The 21656-nt window shown below is 43.3% G+C and overlaps 1 protein-coding gene across 1 annotated transcript in view; it reads left to right on the top strand.

Moving 5' to 3' along the window:
- The window catches only part of CSMD1 (CUB and Sushi multiple domains 1), a 3932590-nt gene that overhangs the window by 3425326 nt on the left and 485608 nt on the right, over window positions 1-21656 (top strand). The window contains exon 51 of the mRNA XM_086925641.1: window positions 19127-19321. Within this exon, the coding sequence (XP_086781767.1) occupies window positions 19127-19321 (195 nt within the window). The remainder of the gene's footprint in view (window positions 1-19126; window positions 19322-21656) is intronic.

Raw genomic sequence — 21656 nt, 5'->3', positions numbered from 1 at the left:
GAGGAGGATGTAGTCCTTGGAAGCAAGGGGGTGTGTTCTGAGGAAGTCGGAGATGGAGTCGCTGAATGAGGCCCGGGCCGGGTAGTCTGTAGCTGAGGGTGCCTGTAAGGGTGATGTTGGGGTCGGTGTGGATCTGGAAGTGCAGGTGTTCGGGGGTGATAAGCGTGTCGTCGGTGCTTGTCGAGAATCTGATCAGTGCTAAAGTGCATGTGCTCTCTGTTAGAAATGGTGGTCACTAGTTGGCAATGGTTTGCACCTTTGTCCAAGTAGGGACCCTTCTTCCAACTCAGGGTAAGGGGGATACACTTCTAAAATGCTAAAGTGCCAAACTAACAAGGGGGTCAGCAGGGGTTATTTTAGAAGTGTATCCCCTTACATTGACTAGGAAGAAGGGTCTCTACTTGAACAAAGGTGCAAACCATTGCCACCTTGAGATCCCCATTTCTAACAGTAATGTAGTATTATAGATGATTGAAGAAAGGGTTCAGAGGGGTGGCAACGGCAATGATAGGAGTAGGTAGAGAGTATTAAACTGGTTTTGTTTGGAAAGGATGAGAGTTTGTGTGATTAAATGTGTGTTCTTTTATTGGTGTGGAAGCAAAATGTGTATTTGGTTGAGTTGTGGCACAGAGCTGTGGTTTGTGTAGGAGTGTATGGATACACAAGTATGTTGGCGTGTCTTAAATATATGAGTAGTAGGAGAGTGAGTAAATGGTGGACTGAACTTGTATGTTTGTAGACAGTAGTGTGTGTTTGTTGCGAGGTAGCGTGCATGACTGTGGTTTAGGATGTGTCTTGGAGTGTTCTTGTAGAATGTTAAAAAAGGAAGCATCTCTGGCACTCCGCTCTAACAGGCTGCCTTTGGTTTCCCCTCCCTTAGCCTCCACACCCAGCTGAGACAGCATGGGGGAAGGCTTGTAAAGGGTGCTGGGGAGGTCATCTGGTCTTTATCAGCCTCCTAAGCTCAGCTGCAAGCCCAGCCAAGTGGTTGCCCCGCAAAGGCCAGAGATGCACCAGGAGGCAAGGTGTATTCAGCTTTGAAATACATTCTTATATTTGCTAACATAATCTTAGTTATATCTATTTAAAATAAGTGTTCTAATGTTTTCTCTCTAAAAACTGATTCTGAGAGAGATTATCAATTTACTTCATGCTTGATAGGCATTCATTCTACACATTATTTGGAGGGCTGTGAATGCAGACGTAGAATGATAGATCAGAAACATGAGCTCCATTATGTATTTTCCACCTTATATGACTGTGAGTTCAAGTGCATGTTGTCTTACCCTCTCTCACAGTTAGACTTAACTTTGACTGATACAAAAGTACAAGATGCAAGGGTGTGCACCATATTATAAAACAGTTCAGGAAAATAAAAACAGCTAGTACTACCATGTGCAATGTTTTCCATGAATCTGGCATAAATTGGTATAATGGAGTGGGGATCTTGATTGTTTTCATAATAACTAATGTTCTTGAGGAATTGATGTGCCAAGGTTTATCAAACTTTGGTGGCGCCCATTTGTATCAGTTCTAGCATCATGTAATATGGTTCCTGCCCCTGCATTCTAAATCTTTTTCAGAAACATGAAACTGCATCATTGGACTTGTGTAAGCAACTTGGGAGGCATAATTTGTGTCGATTAAAAAACTGTGATCGCAGGATCCATTTACATTTTTCAGTTTGGACACATGACTGGAGACAAGTGTGCCTGCAAGAAATGGCAGGTTTGGGTGACAGGGTCAAGTCAGAGACTGCACCACTCATGTGGGAGCCAATGAACTTTAAGCTGCACTTTAGACCATGCATATAAGAATGTGCGCTTATAGAGCTCCAGTAGTCACTGTGCCACCTCATGTTTGACAAAGCACATTTGTTGAGAGCATGGTGCACATGGCTTTATAGATGGACTGGGCATGTGATTGACAAAAAAGAATAGATTGGGGAACAAATAGTAAGTGTCTGATCGTTTAAAACCTGCGATCTATACTGCTCTGTGGGAAATACCATTATTTATGTTTGGTGGTACTCAGTCGTTTGAAGTACACAAATTAAGGAAGAGCATATATAGTGGTGATATGTTTTGAAAACGGTTTTTACATAGGACATCATGTTTCATTAGGAGATGTCATTGATCTTCTAATAATCGAGTAAAGGTTAGCAGTCGCAAGTACCTTTTAGTGCTCTGCATAATTCGTGTGAATGAAAGAAAAAACTATTAAACTTTTTCCCACCGAATGCACGTACAACACTTCATGTAGGATTAACTGCAACGTAAATTATTATTTAGTATATAGGGTGGATAGATAGGCGGGAAAGACGAAGGGTCTCATTAAAGTATGAAAGTTCAAAATGGCTAGAATAAATCAAGCTTCAAAGAGACTGTATTTCAAAGGCTTTGTAAGAATTTGTCCTTTGTTGAAGACTTTTGAAAATGCCCTGATCTCCTACGGGTCATAGAGTGGGAAGGGATGTGGGGTTTGAAGGCAGCCTGCTTGTTTTAAGATGATTTAAAATATCTCATTGTAATTTCGGATCCAGTTCTCACCTCTTCAAAAATGAAAGAGAGAATGAAATGTCCTTACAGAACTGAAGGATTTCCATATTGGAGAATCTCTGATGGCCTCGAAACAAGATTTGTTTTGAGAAACAGCGTGTGAAGAATTACTAAGGGAAACACATGAAACGTACAGACTGAAGGAATGTCTTAACCTAATATGTGATGCAATCAGTGATAGAAAACTCATTATGGCATTCCTCCCGATCCAGCATGACTAACCTCTTACTGGTTCCTTTGTTATCTGGCCAAGATCACAATGATTGTTTGTTTAAAATGAATAAATGCCATCGCTTCTTATTTTGATTTTTTTTAAATTTGTGCACTGGCTGTTAGTATCTATAAATAACAGCATGGAACCACTTTGCCCTTCCTCTGTTACTAGTTTCATTTCCATTTTCTGATACAATAATTAAATATTTGTGTTCGGGTTTAATCGTGTCATACCATTACTGTGTCTGCGTTATCTCAATAGAAAACCCATAGTGGAAAGTGTTCCAGTTCTTCTGAAAACATTCATATATCATGAATTGAACTGATCGTTTACAGGACTTGAACTTGCATTTTTTTTTTTTAAATGGAGCCTGCAGTTTGTTGTCACCTGTGCGTGAAGCTCAGACTGTTTTCTGTGGGGGTTTGTATTTGGGCAGTCTGCAGTTTTCTATGCCAGAACTGGTGATGATGTTTGTGAGGCTTTACACGTGTTTACACATGTATTTTGGCTGATTCAAAAATGGCTGGGCTGTGATTGAACAGTGCAAACGCAGTATGGCGAGGATTGTGCAGCAGCCCATAGATTCACAGGAAACTCCCAAGTGCGTCCAAGTCAGAGGAGCTGCTGGCGGCACACGGGTAAAGCAGCAACAGACACATCCTTGCAAAAATATTCCACATTGAACCCTATGCAACAAACACAGGATTCCATGTGCTCAAACACATAGAAACCACAGCATGTCCACTATTGATAGGGTCTGTTCTCAGAAATAAACAACCAAAAGTACGCAATAATGCCTCAGATCACTCAGTTTAATGCTGTATGTCAAAATGTCTTACAGAGATCAAGAGAGAACTTCTTGGCGAGTCTCCAGCAATATCCATGTGTAGGGCCGGACTGGCCATAGCAGCCATCGGGCATTTCAATGGTGGGCCGGAGGGATGGGGGCTGGTTTTCTGACCATGGGGGCCAGTTTTGTCACTGGGAGCCGGTTTTGCAGCAGTGCTGCAAAATTGGACCCCTGTAACATAAGTGGGAGCAGAGCTTTTTACCAACACCCTGCCCCCCTCTGCCCTCAGGGCCAGTCGACAGCAATCAGCCAGGGCTGGTTGCTGTCCCCTGTCCGTGTGTATAAAAAAAGAGAGCTCTTATAAAGTTTGGCTTAGGTGACACGACTTTGTATGCTTGGGGGCATTGAGAACAGTTAAAGGGTCTGAAATGTGCTGTAACGTGATGGATTTGCCGTCTTGTAAAACTATTCTGGAAGAATGTCTCTCATTATACAAAGTATATCACAAGCATCCAGTTTCCATTTGCCCTCATGATAGTCTTGCTGGAAGAAGCAGATGAGTTTTCACTAACCATCCTTAAAAGCACATTTTAACTAATGTGGTAACTACCCCCGGTGGCTCACTTAACAACAGCACAAAAACATAGCAGATCATAGAATATTTCTTCATTGTAGACGAAAATAAGCAATATTTAAGCAATGGTGAAAGTTACCCCCACGATTCATATATTTTATAAACCATTATAAAAGGTTATTAAACCTAATGAAATGTCTGATCTATTTGCACATGTGTCAAAAGCAGCACAGTAGTTGGACTCTATTACCCAGTAGCCAGGATTTTAATGGTAGAAGTGACTTGCAAATTGATTCCCTCCTGCTCTTTTACATTTACAAGATTATACCTTACAAAATGTTGTAGATTGTATATTTATTAGGCCTGAGGAATGTTAAGCTGATTTTGCTTTGTCCACTGTATGCCCTTTGTACCAGAACCATTAAAATAAAAACTAAGGGCCATATATACAAGCCTGTATCGCCACCACAATGTCACTTTATGGACGCTGTAGTGGCGATAGGGGCTTGACCTTATTTACAAGGCAGAGTTAAGCTACTTAATGTGGCTTAATGCTGCCTTGTAAATAAACTTATCAGAAAAAATGCACCTTGAGGGATTATTTCACACAATTATTCAATCTTTGTCAAGTCATATAAATGTACAATTAATTGAAAGGAACATAAGAGGCACGGTATCTCTTATTCAGAATTTATATCACACTGTGAACACTGTATATCCAAAGTTGTTACAAAAATATTACAAAAACAGGGCAACACAAAACACTACTATTTTCAATACATCTTTTTGTAGTGTATTATACCGTTGGTACAATATGTATCAAACATATGCATACATAAAGTGCTTCTGAAACATTGTGTATATATTGTATATTTTTGTAGCTATTGTGTGCAACGTATAGTCCTGAGGATGGTCTTGGTGTGAATTTTGCGATAAAGACCAAAACGCCGACGCTTTTATATCATTTTTTTTACAATCACCAACAACAGGAAATGTATATATCATTGACTAATCAGCTGACTGATGTTTCAGAAGCACTTTATGTATGCATATGTTTGATACATATTGTACTAACGGTATAATACACTACAAAAAGATGTATTGAAAATAGTAGTGTTTTGTGTTGCCCTGTTTTTGTAATATTTTTGTAACAACTTTGGATATACAGTGTTCACAGTGTGATATAAATTCTGAATAAGAGATACAGTGCCTCTTATGTTCCTTTCAATTAATTGTACATATATATGACTTGACAAAGATTGAATAATTGTGTGAAATAATCCCTCAAGGTGCATTTTTTCTGATAAGTTTATATTACCCAGTTCCTTGGGGACTATTGGGTTGCCCTCTTCTAGTGAGCCTTGTAAATAAGGCACCCTTTCACGCTATACTTAGCTTGAAAGGCCTTACCCTGGTGAAACGAGGAGCAATGTTTAGTTTCCCCTCGTTTTTGCTATATCAGCGTGTGCTGAATTCTGCAGCACACATAGAAACAGCAAAATGCCATTGATTGTTTATATGCAGGAAGTTGTCTCTTCCTGCACATAAACAAACCTTAAAAAAAAAATTAGGAAGCAGCACACATAGAAGTTACAAAACACCATTTACAGATTGTTTATGTGCAGGAGGGCACACTTTCCTGCACATAAACAATCTTCTGCAATGCTCTAGAAGGAGCGTTGAATATATATTTAAAAAAATCCGCATTTAAATATTGGAGTCCAAACAGAGAAGATCCTTAAGATGTCAGCTTCATATCAAGGGATGCGTATGACCTCCCCGAGACTCAGTGAAGTTGTGAGGTACCGACGAATAGAGCGGGGCCTCAATATCCTGAGCATGGTCCAGGTGAGGTGAGGTCCAGTCCCCTGTCAAACTGAATGTCATACGCATCCCTTGATGTGGAGGACAGCGACGGCTCGTGGAGGGAGTTACGGTGGGGCAGGAGGGTGGGGAGGGGGAGGGGCAGGGTGGAGGTTGCTAAAAACCGGCATATGGATAATTGCAGGTAAGTAAACAATTTACTTAATAAAACGAATTTCGTAGCTCGCACTGCATTGCATTTTGCGATGCAAGGCGCACTACGAAATTCGTTTTATTAATTAAATTGTTTACTTACCTGCAACTATCCATATGCCGGTTTTTAGCAACCTCCACCCTGCCCCTCCCCACCCTCCTGCCCCACCGTAACTCCCTCCACGAGCCGTCGCTGGTGGAGGAACAGATTGTTTATTCATTCACTGTATCACAGCAAGTACTTATTTTCACTTCTGTATTTACGTTCAAGTTAATTTCACCAGTACAAGCAGTAGCAATTTTGAGAAAAGAGGCCCTGAAGAAAGCCTTGGAAAGTATTGCCCGTTTGGCTGAAACATGTTGGCCCTTTTTTGCCAGTTCCGTTTTTAGTTAGGGGGTGTGTCCGCACGTTCAATATAATTATCCTCTTTTGGGACACATCATCCTATTTGAATTCACTTTCCTTTGCACTGCTCGCCTTCTTTATCTTTTTTCAATGGGCATTTAGAAGCAACCACCCATTGGACTCCTCTCCAGTGATCTTTTGCCGGGATCCAGCCTTGCAGAAATTAGCGTGGTGTCCTCTATGATCAAGTAAATGTAAATGTAGGTATACTTATATAGTGCAACCTGTCACCACAAAGGGCATCCTGGCGCTTGCCTAGGGAACCCGTCCTGGTATTCCCCTGTGAGAGGCCCCAGCAGGGTATCCACAAGGTGAAAGCCAGGCATCCCGCCGCGAGGGGCCGTTGTGGAGATTAAGCAAGCTATTGCCCAGAGTCGCAGAGCGTGAACCCGTGAGTCGAGAAGGCACCGGAGCGAGAATTATCGAGACCGTGGAATTTTTAGCCCAAGACCCGTCGAGGCGGGGAATTGAACCCTGGTCCAGGGCCGATCTCAGCTTCCGGGTCTGCCGCCTCTAACCCCTGAGCCACACTTCACCATCCCGTATAACTGGTTGACCAAATGATAAAATTGATCACTTGGAAGAGTTGATGGTTATCAAGACTCCAACTATGTGGCTGATCCCTACCATATTATCACAGTGAGTCTTTGGTCTGTTGGGTGTTGTTCCTTATATTTAGCCACTCGCAGTATATTTGATACACTATACCTTTGGGCGAAGTGTTGTGCCTTTTCATTAATATTAGGTATTTAGACCCCTGGTTTGTTGCTCCCTCTCAAACCAGCCCATGAAGAGGTTAGCGTAAGAGGGAGCAAACCTGGAAACCACCGCCGTTCCTCTCACTTGATGGTACCATTCATCCTCAAAGAGAACGAAATTGTTATTCAGAATCAATGCACTCATTTCTACCAACATTTTGGAATGATCCCGTAAACTAGCACTACGACTACTCAGAAAGTGGTTAAGCGCTTGTTCTCCTCTGTCATTATTTATACAAGTGTAGAGTCCAACTACATCCAATGTAACAAGTATCATTCCTTCCTCCCATTTAAAATCTTACAATTTATTTAAAATGTCCATGGTGTCCCGTATATTAGATAGTAAATTAATCAACAGAGGTTTCAAAAAACCATCAACAAATTCAGATAGGTGTTCCGTAGCACTTCCAATACTGGACACGATCGGCCTACCCCGAGGATCAGATTTCGACTTGTGTACTTTGGGTAGAGTGTGAATGAAAGGGGAAGTGGGATGAGTTACATTTAGATATTTGTATTCTGCCTCATCAATTAATCCTTCCTCCTTCCATGAGTATAATCTCTCTGAAATACGTCTACTCACTTCCGTAACTGGATTACACAATATTTTAACATAACAATTTGAATCGCTAAGCTTCCTCTAAATTTCTTGGATGTAATTGGATCTATTCATAACCACGATGTGCCCACCCTTATCAGCTTCACAAATTACTATGGTACTGTCACATTTCAAATCATTCAAAGCTACTCTCTCCGGTCGAGATAAATTGTCTTTATTCTTAGAGCTACTCCATCCCCAGTCATCTATTCGATGAAATTCTTCCAGAGTCTTTTTAACAAATATGTCAATAGCTGCGAACTGGGTTCCCTGAGGTGTAAATTTGTATTTCGTTCTTAATCCACTTGTACAAGTAAAGTGTGCTGTCACATCCAACACAGCCGCTGCATCATCAATCCCAAACTTCTCTCCTTCTGTTAAAGACATTAGTAAATGGACATTCTGCAAGTCAGAAATAGTCATATCTGAACTTTTAATAGATGGTTTCATATATATCGATTTATCCATTGTAGCAAAGAAACTTTTCAAATTTAAATTCCTGGAAAATTTAAACAAATCGATTTCCAAATCAGTATAATTACACAAATTGGTTGGGCAACATTTTTGTATATTTTTAACGCTCCTTCTAGAGCATTGCAAATGTTTGTAAAATTGTGGTTGTGATGGTGGGCCATGAGAAGAAGAGCATTTATATGAAGTATTAACAAGAGGGAAATTATTTAAAGGATTAGCTCTCCAGTGCACACAGAGTTTGACCACCATTGTCTTGCTTTGTTCTATTGCATAAATCATCTTCCCCTGCAATGCAGACACCCTTGAACTATGGTGCAAGGGTGCCTGCATTGGTGCTATGGGGAAGCGCAGGGTGGCACCATATTGTTGTAAATATGGTGCCAGCACTTCGTTTCGGAAGTGGCAGAGCACAGCGTTAGACCAAGAAGGCTAAAAATGCACTCCTTCACTTCCATTGTAAATATGCCCATAAGTGCTTACAGTGATAATGCTCTAATGTCACTGGCACCAACTGCAGATATTTTAGTGTGGGAGAACTGTATGGCAGTCATCTGTTATACAGTAACAAATTGCATGCTTCTTCGAATGAGCGATCTTTTTCTGGCAAGGTATGTGTACTCGAGGACAGACTACCCCAGGTGTCAGGGGACTTCATATGGATCAGTTTAGTCTGAGCAAAAGGCAGAGAGCCATGAGGTCTCAGATGCATAGCTTCCCTCAGGAACCAGACAGCTTCCCATCCTTAACACAAATCATATCCGACACGGATGTAGAGTACTTACTATCTAAACTATGCGGACCAGTTTATACCTGCTCCCAAGTAAAGACACCAGGACTAGGGAGGCATGGGAACGCGACCTTGATTGCCCAAACTCAGACACCCAGTGGAACTATTGTTATGAACAGAGAAAAAAGTTGTCCCTCAACCATAAACACAAGCATCTTCATTTCAAATTTCAAAGGCAAGCCTATGCTACCCTGGCGAAGCTGCACAACATAGACCCCACCCGCGCAATCACATTCCTCTAATGACATGCACCAAAAGGCAGATTTAGCACACATGACATAGAACTGGGCCGAGATCAAACACTACTGGCAGGAGATATTTACAGCTTTGTCGCAAACGGTACACAGCACCATGACATCAACACAAGAAATGGCACTAATGGGCAATGTGCGTGAAGTCCCTAAATCCATATGGCCTTTTGTCGTGATCGCCCTCCTGCTGGCCAAATGGGAGATAGTGGTAAACTGGGGTAGCAGACATACTCCGACACAAAAGGCATTGCTCAATAGCTTAATTTACTGCAACCCAAATTATACGCTAACTTACAACTGATACCATCCAAGCCATATAACATCTGGCAATATTGTGGCAGTAGTTCATGGACATGGCAGACACCCACCACCCCCAATCTCATGAACAACGCCACATATCCCAGACACACGTGAAAGAGAGATGCTTAACTGACTATAGCGGAGGGGTGGGGGTGGAGCCCCAAGACGGCGGGATGGCAAAATAGTTTATATTAAAAATGTAAAGCAGAAGTCATTTGGCAGGGCTAAGTATGCAAACGCTATTCTTCAATAAAATAGTAGCAAACACTTGGGGGTCGATTCCAATTCGGAAAGTCCCCTACTAATCGCCGTACGGAGCATTATTCCCGTTCGAATCGTACACCTTCAACGTCCCCGTACGTCCAATGAACCCGTACACCAATACGGTGCATGGGTGTACGGTGCATGGTTAAATGGTGCATAGGTGTACAGTGCATCAGGGTAAGGTGCGTAGAGGTACAGAGCATCGGGATACAGAGCGTATGTGAGTGTGTGGCTCTCTGTACAAATTGCTCATAAGACGTTTTCCGTACAAATCACGTTCTCGTTCCTCGGTCCGGATCGTACTTGTTGGGTCATACAGCAAGTTTACAAAAAGTACGGTTCACCGTGAGGGTCTGTTTTGTACGGATTCTCCCTTGCTTTTTGTACGGTTCACACACATTCGTACGTATTCTTTTCCTATGGATCGTACTACGCGATTCAGACGGATTTGTACAATTCGTACGGAAACGGCTACGAATACAATTCGTCGTACGGATTAGGTTCCCAAATCGGAATCAACCCCTTGATGTATACACTCGGAATATGCCATTAACGTTTCAATCACCAGGTCTGCATTTGTGGAAATTAAAAGTCATACAAAACTGAAAAATATATATATATATATATATTTATTATTAACAGGCTGCCTTGCATTACTACCTTGGCATCTGTGTAATAGAATAACATGAATTGATCACCACTGCTAACATTGTAGTATTTCTTCCTTTTTATTTCTTTCTTTTTTTCTTTTTTTATTGTGCCCTCATTCGCCACCAATCTCGCTTCAAATACACAATCAAGTTGTCCGTACTCACATTCAGCAAGCGGAGAGGCATGAGAGTCTAAGGATGGAGAGACTCACCTACCAGTACATGGATTTGCTTGTGTGCTAATGAAGACACCAACTGAGATAACTCAGTTAACCAGCTCTAGGAGCTAGATGACCTACGTTTTAAAACTTCCAGTCCTAGACTGAAAGTATCCGACATGGCCCACAGAGTATTGAGTCAGCATAGTCATAGAACCCCCCCAAAAAAGGAAAGGGGGAAACCCTCTTTACAGTCAACATTGGGTCCCATCTTGATTTCAATATGTTTCAAAATGTACTATTGTTTTTACTGCCAGATCTCATTAAATCTAACCTGGAAATCGCCAAGACTGAGGACTGCCAGTCTAAAAAGGAAGGAGGGATAGGGTCTGTCCATTTTATACAAATTTGTCTCCTAGCTAGGAGAATGGCATAAAAAAGGAGCGATCGTGCAGGACCACTGACATTATCCTTCAAGCCAAAGATGATCAAGGGTAAATCAATAGTAACAAGGCTTCCTAATGTGTCATACAAAAATTTTCCAATGCTGTCCCAAAAAGAGGCCAGAGCTGGACACGCTTTAAACATATGGATGTCGGAAGCCAAAGCCAATCCACATTTCTTTACAACATACAGGCAACTCTTTATTGATTTTTGAGAGTTTCAATGGGGTGAAGTAAATCCTGTGAAAAGTGAACTGATGGTTCCTTTTTAACCATACCGGTTTTACAATTTCGTATAAGATTGTAAACAAACACTCCCACAATATATCACAGTCTTGAACAGGTAAATAACTTTCCCACAGTTCCTCCGCAAGTTTAAAGTCACCGTCCACTTCCTCCAATATAACCTGGTACCAGAAGGAGACTTCCTTCTTCCCTTGGGGTCTAGTCACACGCTGATGTTCCAAGTGATTGCCTCCACCTAATAGGCTTCAATTAGTTTAGTTGTTTGTAAGTGTTACTGGGCCCAGCTGGCCAGCTGAAGATATATAAATTTGGAGAGGCCAACCCCAACCCTTTCCCTAAGTTGTTTCCATGTAACTATAGTGCCATCTGGGATCAGATCCCCCCAAACTACCAGACGGGCTTCCCTCAGAGGGGTTGCCAATCTTTCCCTTAAACATTCTGGGCCGCCGGGGGAATCCCATAGGGGAGCCAAGCTAGAGAAGTATTCGAGAGTAACTAACCTCATTTCTGCCCATGTTTTACCTAGGCTCTGAAAAACCTTAAGCCTATGTTTTTTTACTTTGGATCACCAAATTTGAACAAAAAACCCTACACCTTGAAGCATAGCTAAAAACATCCTTCCTGCTCCAGTATTAACCGGCATTTTCAGAAGCATACGTGCATGAGAGAGTTGGAAGGCCCAAGCAAAAAGCTGGATATCTAGCAAAGCGAGACCTCCCTTCTCCCTCCTGCGTCTTAACTTTTTCCAAGCTGTCCTGGAGAGTTTATATCCCCAAACAAATGAGTTGATATCCCTCAGAATTTTACCAATTTGTGATTTCTCAAAATGAAGGGGAATACTATTGAAAAAAAGGTAATTTTTGGGAGTATTGACATTTTAACTAAGTTGACTCTACCCATAATAGAAAGAGGGAGCGAAGCCCAAGATTTCATTAGCCTTCACACACTCTTTTGCGACCGTGGTCAAATTAGTTTCAGCTATCTTAGTTATGTCTTGCAGGATATTTACCCCCAAGTATCTCATTCTGGGGCTTATCTGGTGGTGATGTTGATTTGCCTCCGTATTCCAGACCATAACCTCTGTCTTTGCAGCATTGATTTCTTAGCCTTAGACTAGTCCAAACTCCTGAGCTTGGATGATAACTGCTGGAAATTCTGTGTCTAGATTGGCTGTAAAAACATTTATTTAATCAGAGTAGAGGGCTACCTTCCTCTCCCACTCCCCATACTTGAAAGACTGGATGTTAGGGCCCTCTCTGAGCCATTGAGCGAATGGCACGATATATAAATCAAAAAGGAGAGGGGAGAGTGGGCAGCCCTGTCTAGTCCCCTGGATATATTAAAAGAACCAGTGATATTGCTGTTTACAAGAAGTCTAGCCGTTGGTCTCTGGTAAATAGACTGTATTGTACAGCGGAAATTCTCGCCAAGATTTAAGTTTTCCAAGACCTCCGACAGGTATATCCAATTCACCCTGCCAAAGGCCTTGGTGGCATCCAGGGTCATCGCTGCCAAGGGAATAGAGTGTGTAGAAGCCAGATCAATCGCTCCAATTAAATTGTATGTGAGGTGCGAAAGCTGGCAGGCCTTAATGAAGCCCTTCTGGTCTGAATGCAAAATGTCTCCTGCCACTATACCTAATCTTGCTGTCAATATTGAAGTGAAAATTTTATAGTCAGCATTCAAGAGAAACATGGGTCTATAAGACCGACAATTAGATGCCGCTTTCCCTGGATTCAGGATCAGTATTATAGTGGCATTGTTCCATGAATCTGGCGGATTAAGTCCTTCTTGCAATATCTGATTGAAGAGGTTCGTCATAATGGGAATGACCTGATCACTTATCGCTCTGTGGATCTTGGCTGGAAGCCCATCCGGAATCACAGCCTTTCCGTTCTTGCTTACCTCAGTGGAGGAAAAGGCCCTGTCTAGATGTTCCTGCTGTTCTAAATTGAGGGAGGGGTGAGGGATGCCTCCAAGCCACCTCTGTGCACTATAGCTGTCTACGCTACCATCCTCCCAATAAATAGATTGAAAAAAGGTCTGAAAGGTATCACGGATTTCCTCGTCAGTAGCTAGAGTGCCATTATCAATTTTGATTTCCTTAATATAGCTCCTCGCTCGGTCCGATTTACTCTTTCGTGCAAGGAGTTTGCCCGCTTATTCTCCGTACTCGAAGTAGGAGATCTTATTGGCTTCCCATCTTTGAGTAAGCCTGGTGTTCAAAATATTTTCGAGCTGGCCTTTTTATCTATTAACCCTGTCTTGTTTCTCTTGCAGAATTTTAGGGGATACTAGGCTTGAAAGATCTACCTCTTCCTCTTTCAGCCTGTTTTCAATATCCATGATCTCTTCTTTATAGTTTTTGTTTCTATAACAAGACCTACTGGTAATTTGGCCTCGCAGAAAGGCTTTTAGGGAATCCCAATCTGAGGTTTTTGGGGCGGTGCCAGTGTTCACCTCCAAGAACCATTCCACTTCTTGTGAGAGGAAAGAGACTTCCTCCTCCTCCAAAAGTATAGTTCGATTGATGGACCAAGTCCCAATTGAACTAGAAACTGGGCATTTCTGAACCAGGAGAACCCCAGAGTGAACTGAGAGATGGGGTGCCAGGTATGAGATGTTCTTCACCTGGCTCCTTAATGAGTAGCTGACCAGAAGAAAGTTGATTCTTGACTTGTGCCGATATTTATAATTTCGATGTGACCCCCCCTAACTGCTGCCCTGATCTACCTCTCCAAATATCCGAGAAGGTGAACTGCCTCATTGCCCCAAGCAAATACTCACGAGATTTCGAGAATACTACAGCTCTGTTGGTTGGGGATTTATCCAATGTGGGGTTCAAGATGATGTTAAAGTCGCCTGCCAGGACCATCGGTTCTGGGAAGTCAAGTAGATGTGAGAAAATAGACTTTAGACTAGAGGGGTCATTGTGGTTGGGACCATGGTATCCAATTAAAGTTAGCAAGGTCTCCAATATTACCACTTTTACAAGTGAGAACATGGCGGCAGCTAGTTGAGCTGCCTCTGCACCCAGAGGTTCTGCCTACCTTCACGCCATGGTGAACGTGTGCTGAATACGGAGGGGATTTTCTTCACCTGATCGGCGTGCAGGGTTTGTTCTGCCCGGTGTTTTTATAGCGGTGTTTTGGGGTTGGTTTTCCCTTTAAGCTGTCTGTTTAGGCTTTGATTCTTGTTTGTCTTCATGGCCAACATCGTACAGATGTGTATCGGCTCTGGTATTGCTCCTAGCCCGGTTTTGGCTTCTCCCTGCCCAACGCGGTGGGAGGCGGCAGCGCTGGAGCTGAGGAGGAGCCGGAGAGCAGCAGCCCGTGGTCTCCCCTGGGTCACCCGGGGAAGAGGCAGAACTAGCCGCATACTGCCCAAGCTGGAAAATGTCGGGGAAATTGACAAGTGCAGCAAGGAGGAAGACGACCGAGCGTTGCTGCAAGGGAGCAGCCCCAGGCTTTTGGCGGTTTGTTGGTTTGCGGGTGGCCCCAGACTTAGGTAGGACATGCCAGAGCTGTTGCCAGTACCCCAGCCTCTGTCAAGCTTACAGTAAAACTACTAGGAATGGGAAAAAAACGTGGAGGGGGGCCCTGCAAAGGCAAAATCTGTCGGGAAGGATATTAAACAGGTATTTGAGAATAGACTGGACGATAGTCTGGGTCTAAGCACGGTTATTGTTAACAATAGCACGAACGACAGTACTAAGGAAGGTCACAGTCGCTAATACGAAGACCGCAGTAAAGAGCACCTCAACCTTTCTATGTGAGGAAGTTAAAAAAAGGAATATAAAATCGGGCAGGTCTATAAGCACTCCTTCAGAATCCAAGCTTATGATTACCCCTTCTTTAAGGTCTTAAATAAAGTCCTCCCGGAGGTCCTGTGCCTTGTGAGACAGGGAGAGACTGGAAAGTCAGGGAAAGGGGAAACATCTGATCCCATATTGGGATCTGCTAATATAGAAGCATTAATAGTAGAAAAGACGAAGTCGGGGGGTTCCACACTCTTTGGTGGGCCTGGTTCATTTTATACTTGAAGTCTTGCTTTGGAGTGGAGAAATAACGCAATGGAGGTGGTAGTTCAGGCCCCTCAAGTTGAATGCCCGGACACCACCAAGGACATATCTAAGGGATCGGCAGGAGGTTCAGACAGTGGGGTAATGGCACAAAATCTGGAGGAACACTTGATTTCTTCATTAGAGCTCCTTCTGGCCTCACTATCGGCAGATATAAAAAAACGGTTTGAGGTCTCAGCTGCAAATCAAGGAGAGATCTGGAGCTTTTGCGAGTCACTGGACAAGAAAGTGGACCTTTTAAAAAACAGGACGGAGACACTAGAATCAAATGTGGGGGCATTAACAGATCAGCTCTATGTCCTGAAAGCAGATCTAGTCACTCTCAAAAGAGATGAAGGTGTCCTGCGAGACCGGCTGGCAGCATTGGACAATAACTCTCTTAGGAATAACCTACGAATACTGAATGCTCCCGAGGGGAGCGAGGGCGAGGATCTCAAGTCCTAACAGAACTTGGTAGTGGTTTGTTATAGGTTAAATGGCGCCTCTTAGAGGGTAACACAATATGATTAATTCTAATTTATTAGACAGTGCTATAGGGTAAAAGGAACCACTATTCCTTTTAAACTTGGCTACTGCATCAAAGTTACAACACTCCCTAGCACACGTATGGTTATAATACAGTTCATATATGTCAGTGTTTCCACTGGTTCTTGCAGGAAAAGTTGAGAAAAATTCTTGTTCTTGTAATTCAATTCCAAGTTGTATTCTTGTTAACTGGAAACGTTCACACAGCCAACATGTGTTTCGTCGTATTTGGGAATGTAACCCACGACTTTTTCAAGGCTGTACAGAATAAAAAGAAAATTGTATATTGCAATATATATATAAACTGTTATTTGAAATTAGTTAAAACCTGTTACACATCTCTAATATTTATTAGAGATGTTCCCTCACCGTGATTTGAACAATACATTATAGTGATTGGTGTGCGTGGCGTGATATAGAGTTAAAAAGAAACAAGTAAAGTAACACAAATTTTAGTATAACACAGAATGTACCTCTGAATATTCACAAGGTCTGTGAGCCTGATATGAGGTGGAGAGACTACGTGCCATTTATTTGTTAACTTCTATGTATTTTTGGTGACAGTATAGTAAAGGCAAGGCTATAGTGATCTTATTAGGTGAGAATTCATGCATGAGATATTTTATTGTGCGTCTTAAAATATTTATTAAATACCTATTTCCAGGTCTGTATTTTCTTTACTGTAAATAAAGTACAATGGAAGCGTTCATTAAAGCTTAGTTCTGTATGGACTATTGTATTGTTAGTATCGTCGGTGTTTGATTTCACTTACGTGTAATACGGTGATAATTCCAACCCGGATATGGGTTCTACGGGGGACTTCGGTTGTGTATCCGGTAGGGGATTCAAAATATCTTTTCTGTCTCCAAATGTGTTGTGGTTGCTGACAGCCAAGGATCTCAAGTCCTTCGTGATCACACTCTTAAAAGAGTCACTTGAATTAGAGATCTCAGAAGATGAATTGCGCAGGGACATCTAGAGAATTCACAGAGACCCCTTCAGAAGAAACCTGAGTCAACCTAAACCGAGAAAGCTACTCATAAACTTCCATACTTACTCAATGAAAGAGAAGATCCTCAACCTATCTCTTAAATATAAGTCATTGAAGGTTAAGGAGTTTTCATTCCAGATTAGAGCAGATCTGGCTAGAACAACGTTAGAAAGACAATGGGAGCTGGGTAGGAAGCTGGAGGACTTGTGAACTGGTCGGCAATACTTTTGCATAATCTTTTCTAGCTTGTTCCCCAGTTTCCCTAGGCTCTCTTCACAGCTTGCGTTCAAAATATAAATATTCTTCCATGCAGCTAAATTAAGGGGAGTAGATAGGGTAAAGAAGGGAAAAGAAAAAAAAATATTAAAAAAATATATATATAAAAACGAAATGAATAAATAACAATTGTGTGTATAGGATAAGGTCTTCCTCCTTTTTTCTTCCTCCTTATATCCCATATCTATTGCCCTGTAATTAGTATGGGTCGGGTTAAGGTAGGTTCTTTTTTTTTTCTCTCCTTAGTATTTCTAGTTTTCTCTTTTTTGGGGCGGAGGCAGCAGGCACCTCCGGGGTGCAGTTATCTGGACTTCATTCATTCGGGTGACTGGGGCTAGGGTTCTCCAAGGGTGGGGGGGGGGGGATGTTGGGGCACAAGGTTAGGGCAAGGGGGCAGCGGGGAAAAAAAACAAAAAAATCCTAATTTGAACTATTTTTGCAATGCCCAACTTTAAAGCTAACGATAAGGGCTTTGGAAGTGGGTTGATCTTGCGGGTGCTGATGTCTGTGCCTCAAGCCTTGACCCCGGTGGACAAGCAGCATTCAGAGCCCCCATGAGTTCTTTTCAGATTCTTTCCTGGAACGTCAATGGCCTGCGCACTAGACCAAGAAGAGATGAGATCGTACAATATCTACGGGACTCTTCAGCGCAGGTCATTGTCCTACAGGAAACTCATCTACTAGAAGAAGAGATGATTTCTCTGTTAAAGGGTCAAAGCTGGGTATGCTCTTTTGTATGCAGAAGTCAATCAGCAAACATCAATCAGACATGCATCGCATTTTGCGATGCAGGGCGCGCTACGAAATTCGTTTTATTAATTAAATTGTTTACTTACCTTCAATTATCCATACTCCAGTTTTTGGCACCCCCGCCCTTCCTTCCGCCCCACCGAAACTCCCTCCACGGGCCGTGGCTGGTCGTAACATGTGAATATGTGCACACACATCTGCACCAAAGTGGATTGCACCTGCTGCTCCTTGAGCCATTAATTTATTTGCATTTTTGTCAATCCGGACCCCCCATTGTTTGCTGAAGTATTTGAAAACAAAGAAGGCTTTATGATAGGAAATATGCTCTTTAACTGTTAGGTCACTGTTGAAAGAGCCATATTTCCAGGTGGTTATGGGACGGAGGAAGTTCGATATGCAGACCTTGTTGCGACAGGTATTGTATTCCAAAGAGAGGCAGCTTTGATGTTTTCCAATATGATGGAAGTGCTTCTCGCGTAGTAGTTCTCCTTTGACCAGTGAAAGCTGCTGCGCTTGGTACAGCGACCCCACTTGCTGGCAGTAAGACAGGGCTGACCCTATGGGTGGCCTTCTGACGTACACATACACTTATCCTTATTTACTGAGTAATGTAGGCGCATTCAAAGTCACAACATGTGAGTCCCATTTTACTGCAATAATCAGGTGAGCTGTAGTAGATCATTTTTATTTTCACGTTGTATATTTTCATGTGAACTTTATTTACCTGGTTCTGTTTCATGAGATACGTTTTATGAAATATGAGGAATGATCATAACTTGAACCTGCTTTTGTAACATAAAATTGGCAGCGAAGCAGCAGTGTGATTATATATTCTCGTTTGTGAGCCATGCTTTGAGCACAGACGTGCAGTGTTCAGTTCAGAAGGACCTTTGCAGAAACATGTGCACACAATTCCACGGATGACTGTTCAGAGAAAACCATTCTCAGTAAGATCAAGATGTGCAAGGTAATCGGCAGGGATTGTAAAGCATTAACTTGGTTCTCTTTTTCCACAGCTATGACTTGCATTAACATTGAGACACAGCTCTCGGAGCATGTTGTTTGGAGACTGGTTTCTGGGTCACTGAACGAGTATGGAGCTCAAGTCATGCTAAGCTGCAACCATGGCTATTACTTAGGGGGTCGAAGGCTCCTAGAGTGCAGAGCTAACGGAACATGGAGTGGGGGTGAAGAGAGGCCTAGCTGCAAAGGTAAGCCTTTTAGGAATGGGTTCATGGAATAGAACATTCGTTTTCAAAGTGTCTGTCATCGTTTGGGGAAGCAAAAAGGTTTATTCAAACTGTGAAGAATGCATGCTCTCGTGCGATTACTCCTACGTACCTTGATTACTGTAATATTGCAGATGCTTTTTATAACTAACTTGAATGTTATTGCAACTGTATCTAAGAGGCCATTTCACTGAAATTCGAGAAGAGGTATACCCAGAGACAAGAATCATAACCAAAATTTAAATAAGACAGGCGTGAGACTGCAAATAATCAAAGGAAGTGAACCATAAACATAATTTGAGTGCTCAAAAAGAATCGTGAAGGACTAAATTGAATACCCTCATAAATGTATGTAGCCTCAAGGTGGTATATTATCTCTACTGAGGTAATGTCGTGATTAGCATAATCACAGGGTCTCTTTCACCTGAGTGACCCGTTCTCCAATTAAAAGCCATTCTGTTTCCTGCAGGTCAGCTGTATATATTGAGACAGAAGTGAGTGTGAGTGAATTCAAAATTTCTCCAATCCCAAACAGGTGTATTTATTAAAAAAATAGTAAAAAGGGTTGGGGATAAAATTAAAAAGAAGGACGATGTTGGGGGAATGGGTTAGGGGTGGTGGAGAAAGATGGCAGCTCATTACTAAGCTCCTCTGGAACTGGTAGTGACCTTCCAGCCGGGTGGCCACTTATCCATGCTGTTTCTCCGGCGTCGGAGAAACTATGAAGGTGAGGTGCACCTCACGAGTGCCTGCTGTGTCATCTTTACCGTTGTTTCCATGAAGAAATCACCGTTCTTTCTCAGACGCAACAGCAATCTTAGGATGGCTGTGCCCGACGTCCGCTACTTTTAGAGGCTCCGTGCTTCTCTCATGCTGCAAGTCCTGCAAGCCACAAAATACGCATTCATTGGAGATGCATGGATTCAATAAAGCCAGCAATCCCTGGATAATCACCCGTCAAGCTCTTTTTGTGCTTTCCTCTACAAAAACTATTGTTTGAATTGATGTGTCAGCACCCACAACATGGCTGCACCCATAGTGCCCACACTGTCATTTGCTCCCCCTTGCATATTATACACTTGACCATAATGACACACGGGACACATGGTTATGGGTAAAGAACTGCTGCAGGTTTATTTTCATACAACAAAAGTATGACGTATTAGTGGGTTATCTTACGGGCGATCCAGGGCAGGCAGCCCCTTGCTGCCCCGCCTGCCTTATGAGCCAGCCGGCACGGTGAGTCGACGCCCGGACAGTGCAGCCTTTGCTGATCCCCTTCGGATCACGTGATCATGACTTCTACTCCCGCTTTTTTCAGGGCGGAGCGTGGTATGGCACACCCCCGGTTTGTCAGGCCCCCCAACCGCCTGAAGGACTAACGGGGCGCTGTCGTGGTTTACCCGGAAACTCCCTGCGGCTCCAGGTCTTTGGCTCAGGCACCCTTACTGTGCCAGGCAGAGGTACCCTTACTGTACCCATCTGCCGCACAGGTACCCTTACTGTACACGTCTGCCTCCAGATCGCCCGGTAACTCCGCCTGCAACACAAAAGAAAAACATTAGAACGTCCAATCCGCATGCCACCTGCCCAGCTGCTGGGTACGAGGAAGGGTGGGTACAGCGAGGCAGGCAGGCGTGGTAGCTGGCACAGAGGCCGGACAGAAGGCAGCCGAGAAGGTAGAAATGGCAAAGAGGTCGCAACATGGCGACAGGGGCCTTAAGTACACGGCCGCCCCCCAACGTGCCCTCCCCCGGATCCACGTCACTGGTGCACCCGGCCGGAGGAGGGGCTGGGGAACTGCTGGAGCCTCCTCCTCTCAGAGAACTGGAGGAGAGGGAGGTGGGGCGCTCGACTAATGTGCACTAAGGGAGCTGCCCGCTAATGTCCCCCTGCGGGGAACGCGGGCAGCGGCATAGTGCCCACACCGTCATTCGCTACCCCTTGCATATTATACACTTGCCCATAATGGCACACAGGACACATGGTTATGGGTAAAGAACTGCTGCAGGTTTATTTTCATACAACAAAAGTATGACGTATTAGTGGGTTATCTTACGGGCGATCCAGGGCAGGCAGCCCCTCCTGCCCTGCCCTCCTTATGAGCCAGCCGGCATGGTGGGTCGACGCCCGGACAGTGCAGCCTTTGCTGATCCCCTTCGGATCACGTGATCATGACTTCTACTCCCGCCCCTTTCAGGGCGGAGCATGGTATGGCACACCCCCGGTTGGTCAGGCCCCCCAACCGCCCGAAGGACTTACCCGTAACCTCCCTGCGGCTCCAGGTCTTTGGCTCAGGCACCCTTACTGTGCCAGG

The sequence above is a fragment of the Lissotriton vulgaris genome, chromosome 6, assembly GCF_964263255.1.
Source record: "Lissotriton vulgaris chromosome 6, aLisVul1.2, whole genome shotgun sequence".
In the NCBI taxonomy this organism is placed as follows: Eukaryota; Metazoa; Chordata; class Amphibia; order Caudata; family Salamandridae; genus Lissotriton; species Lissotriton vulgaris.
Note: the sequence above shows the minus strand (reverse complement) of the source record. Positions and strands in the feature narration are given on the sequence as shown.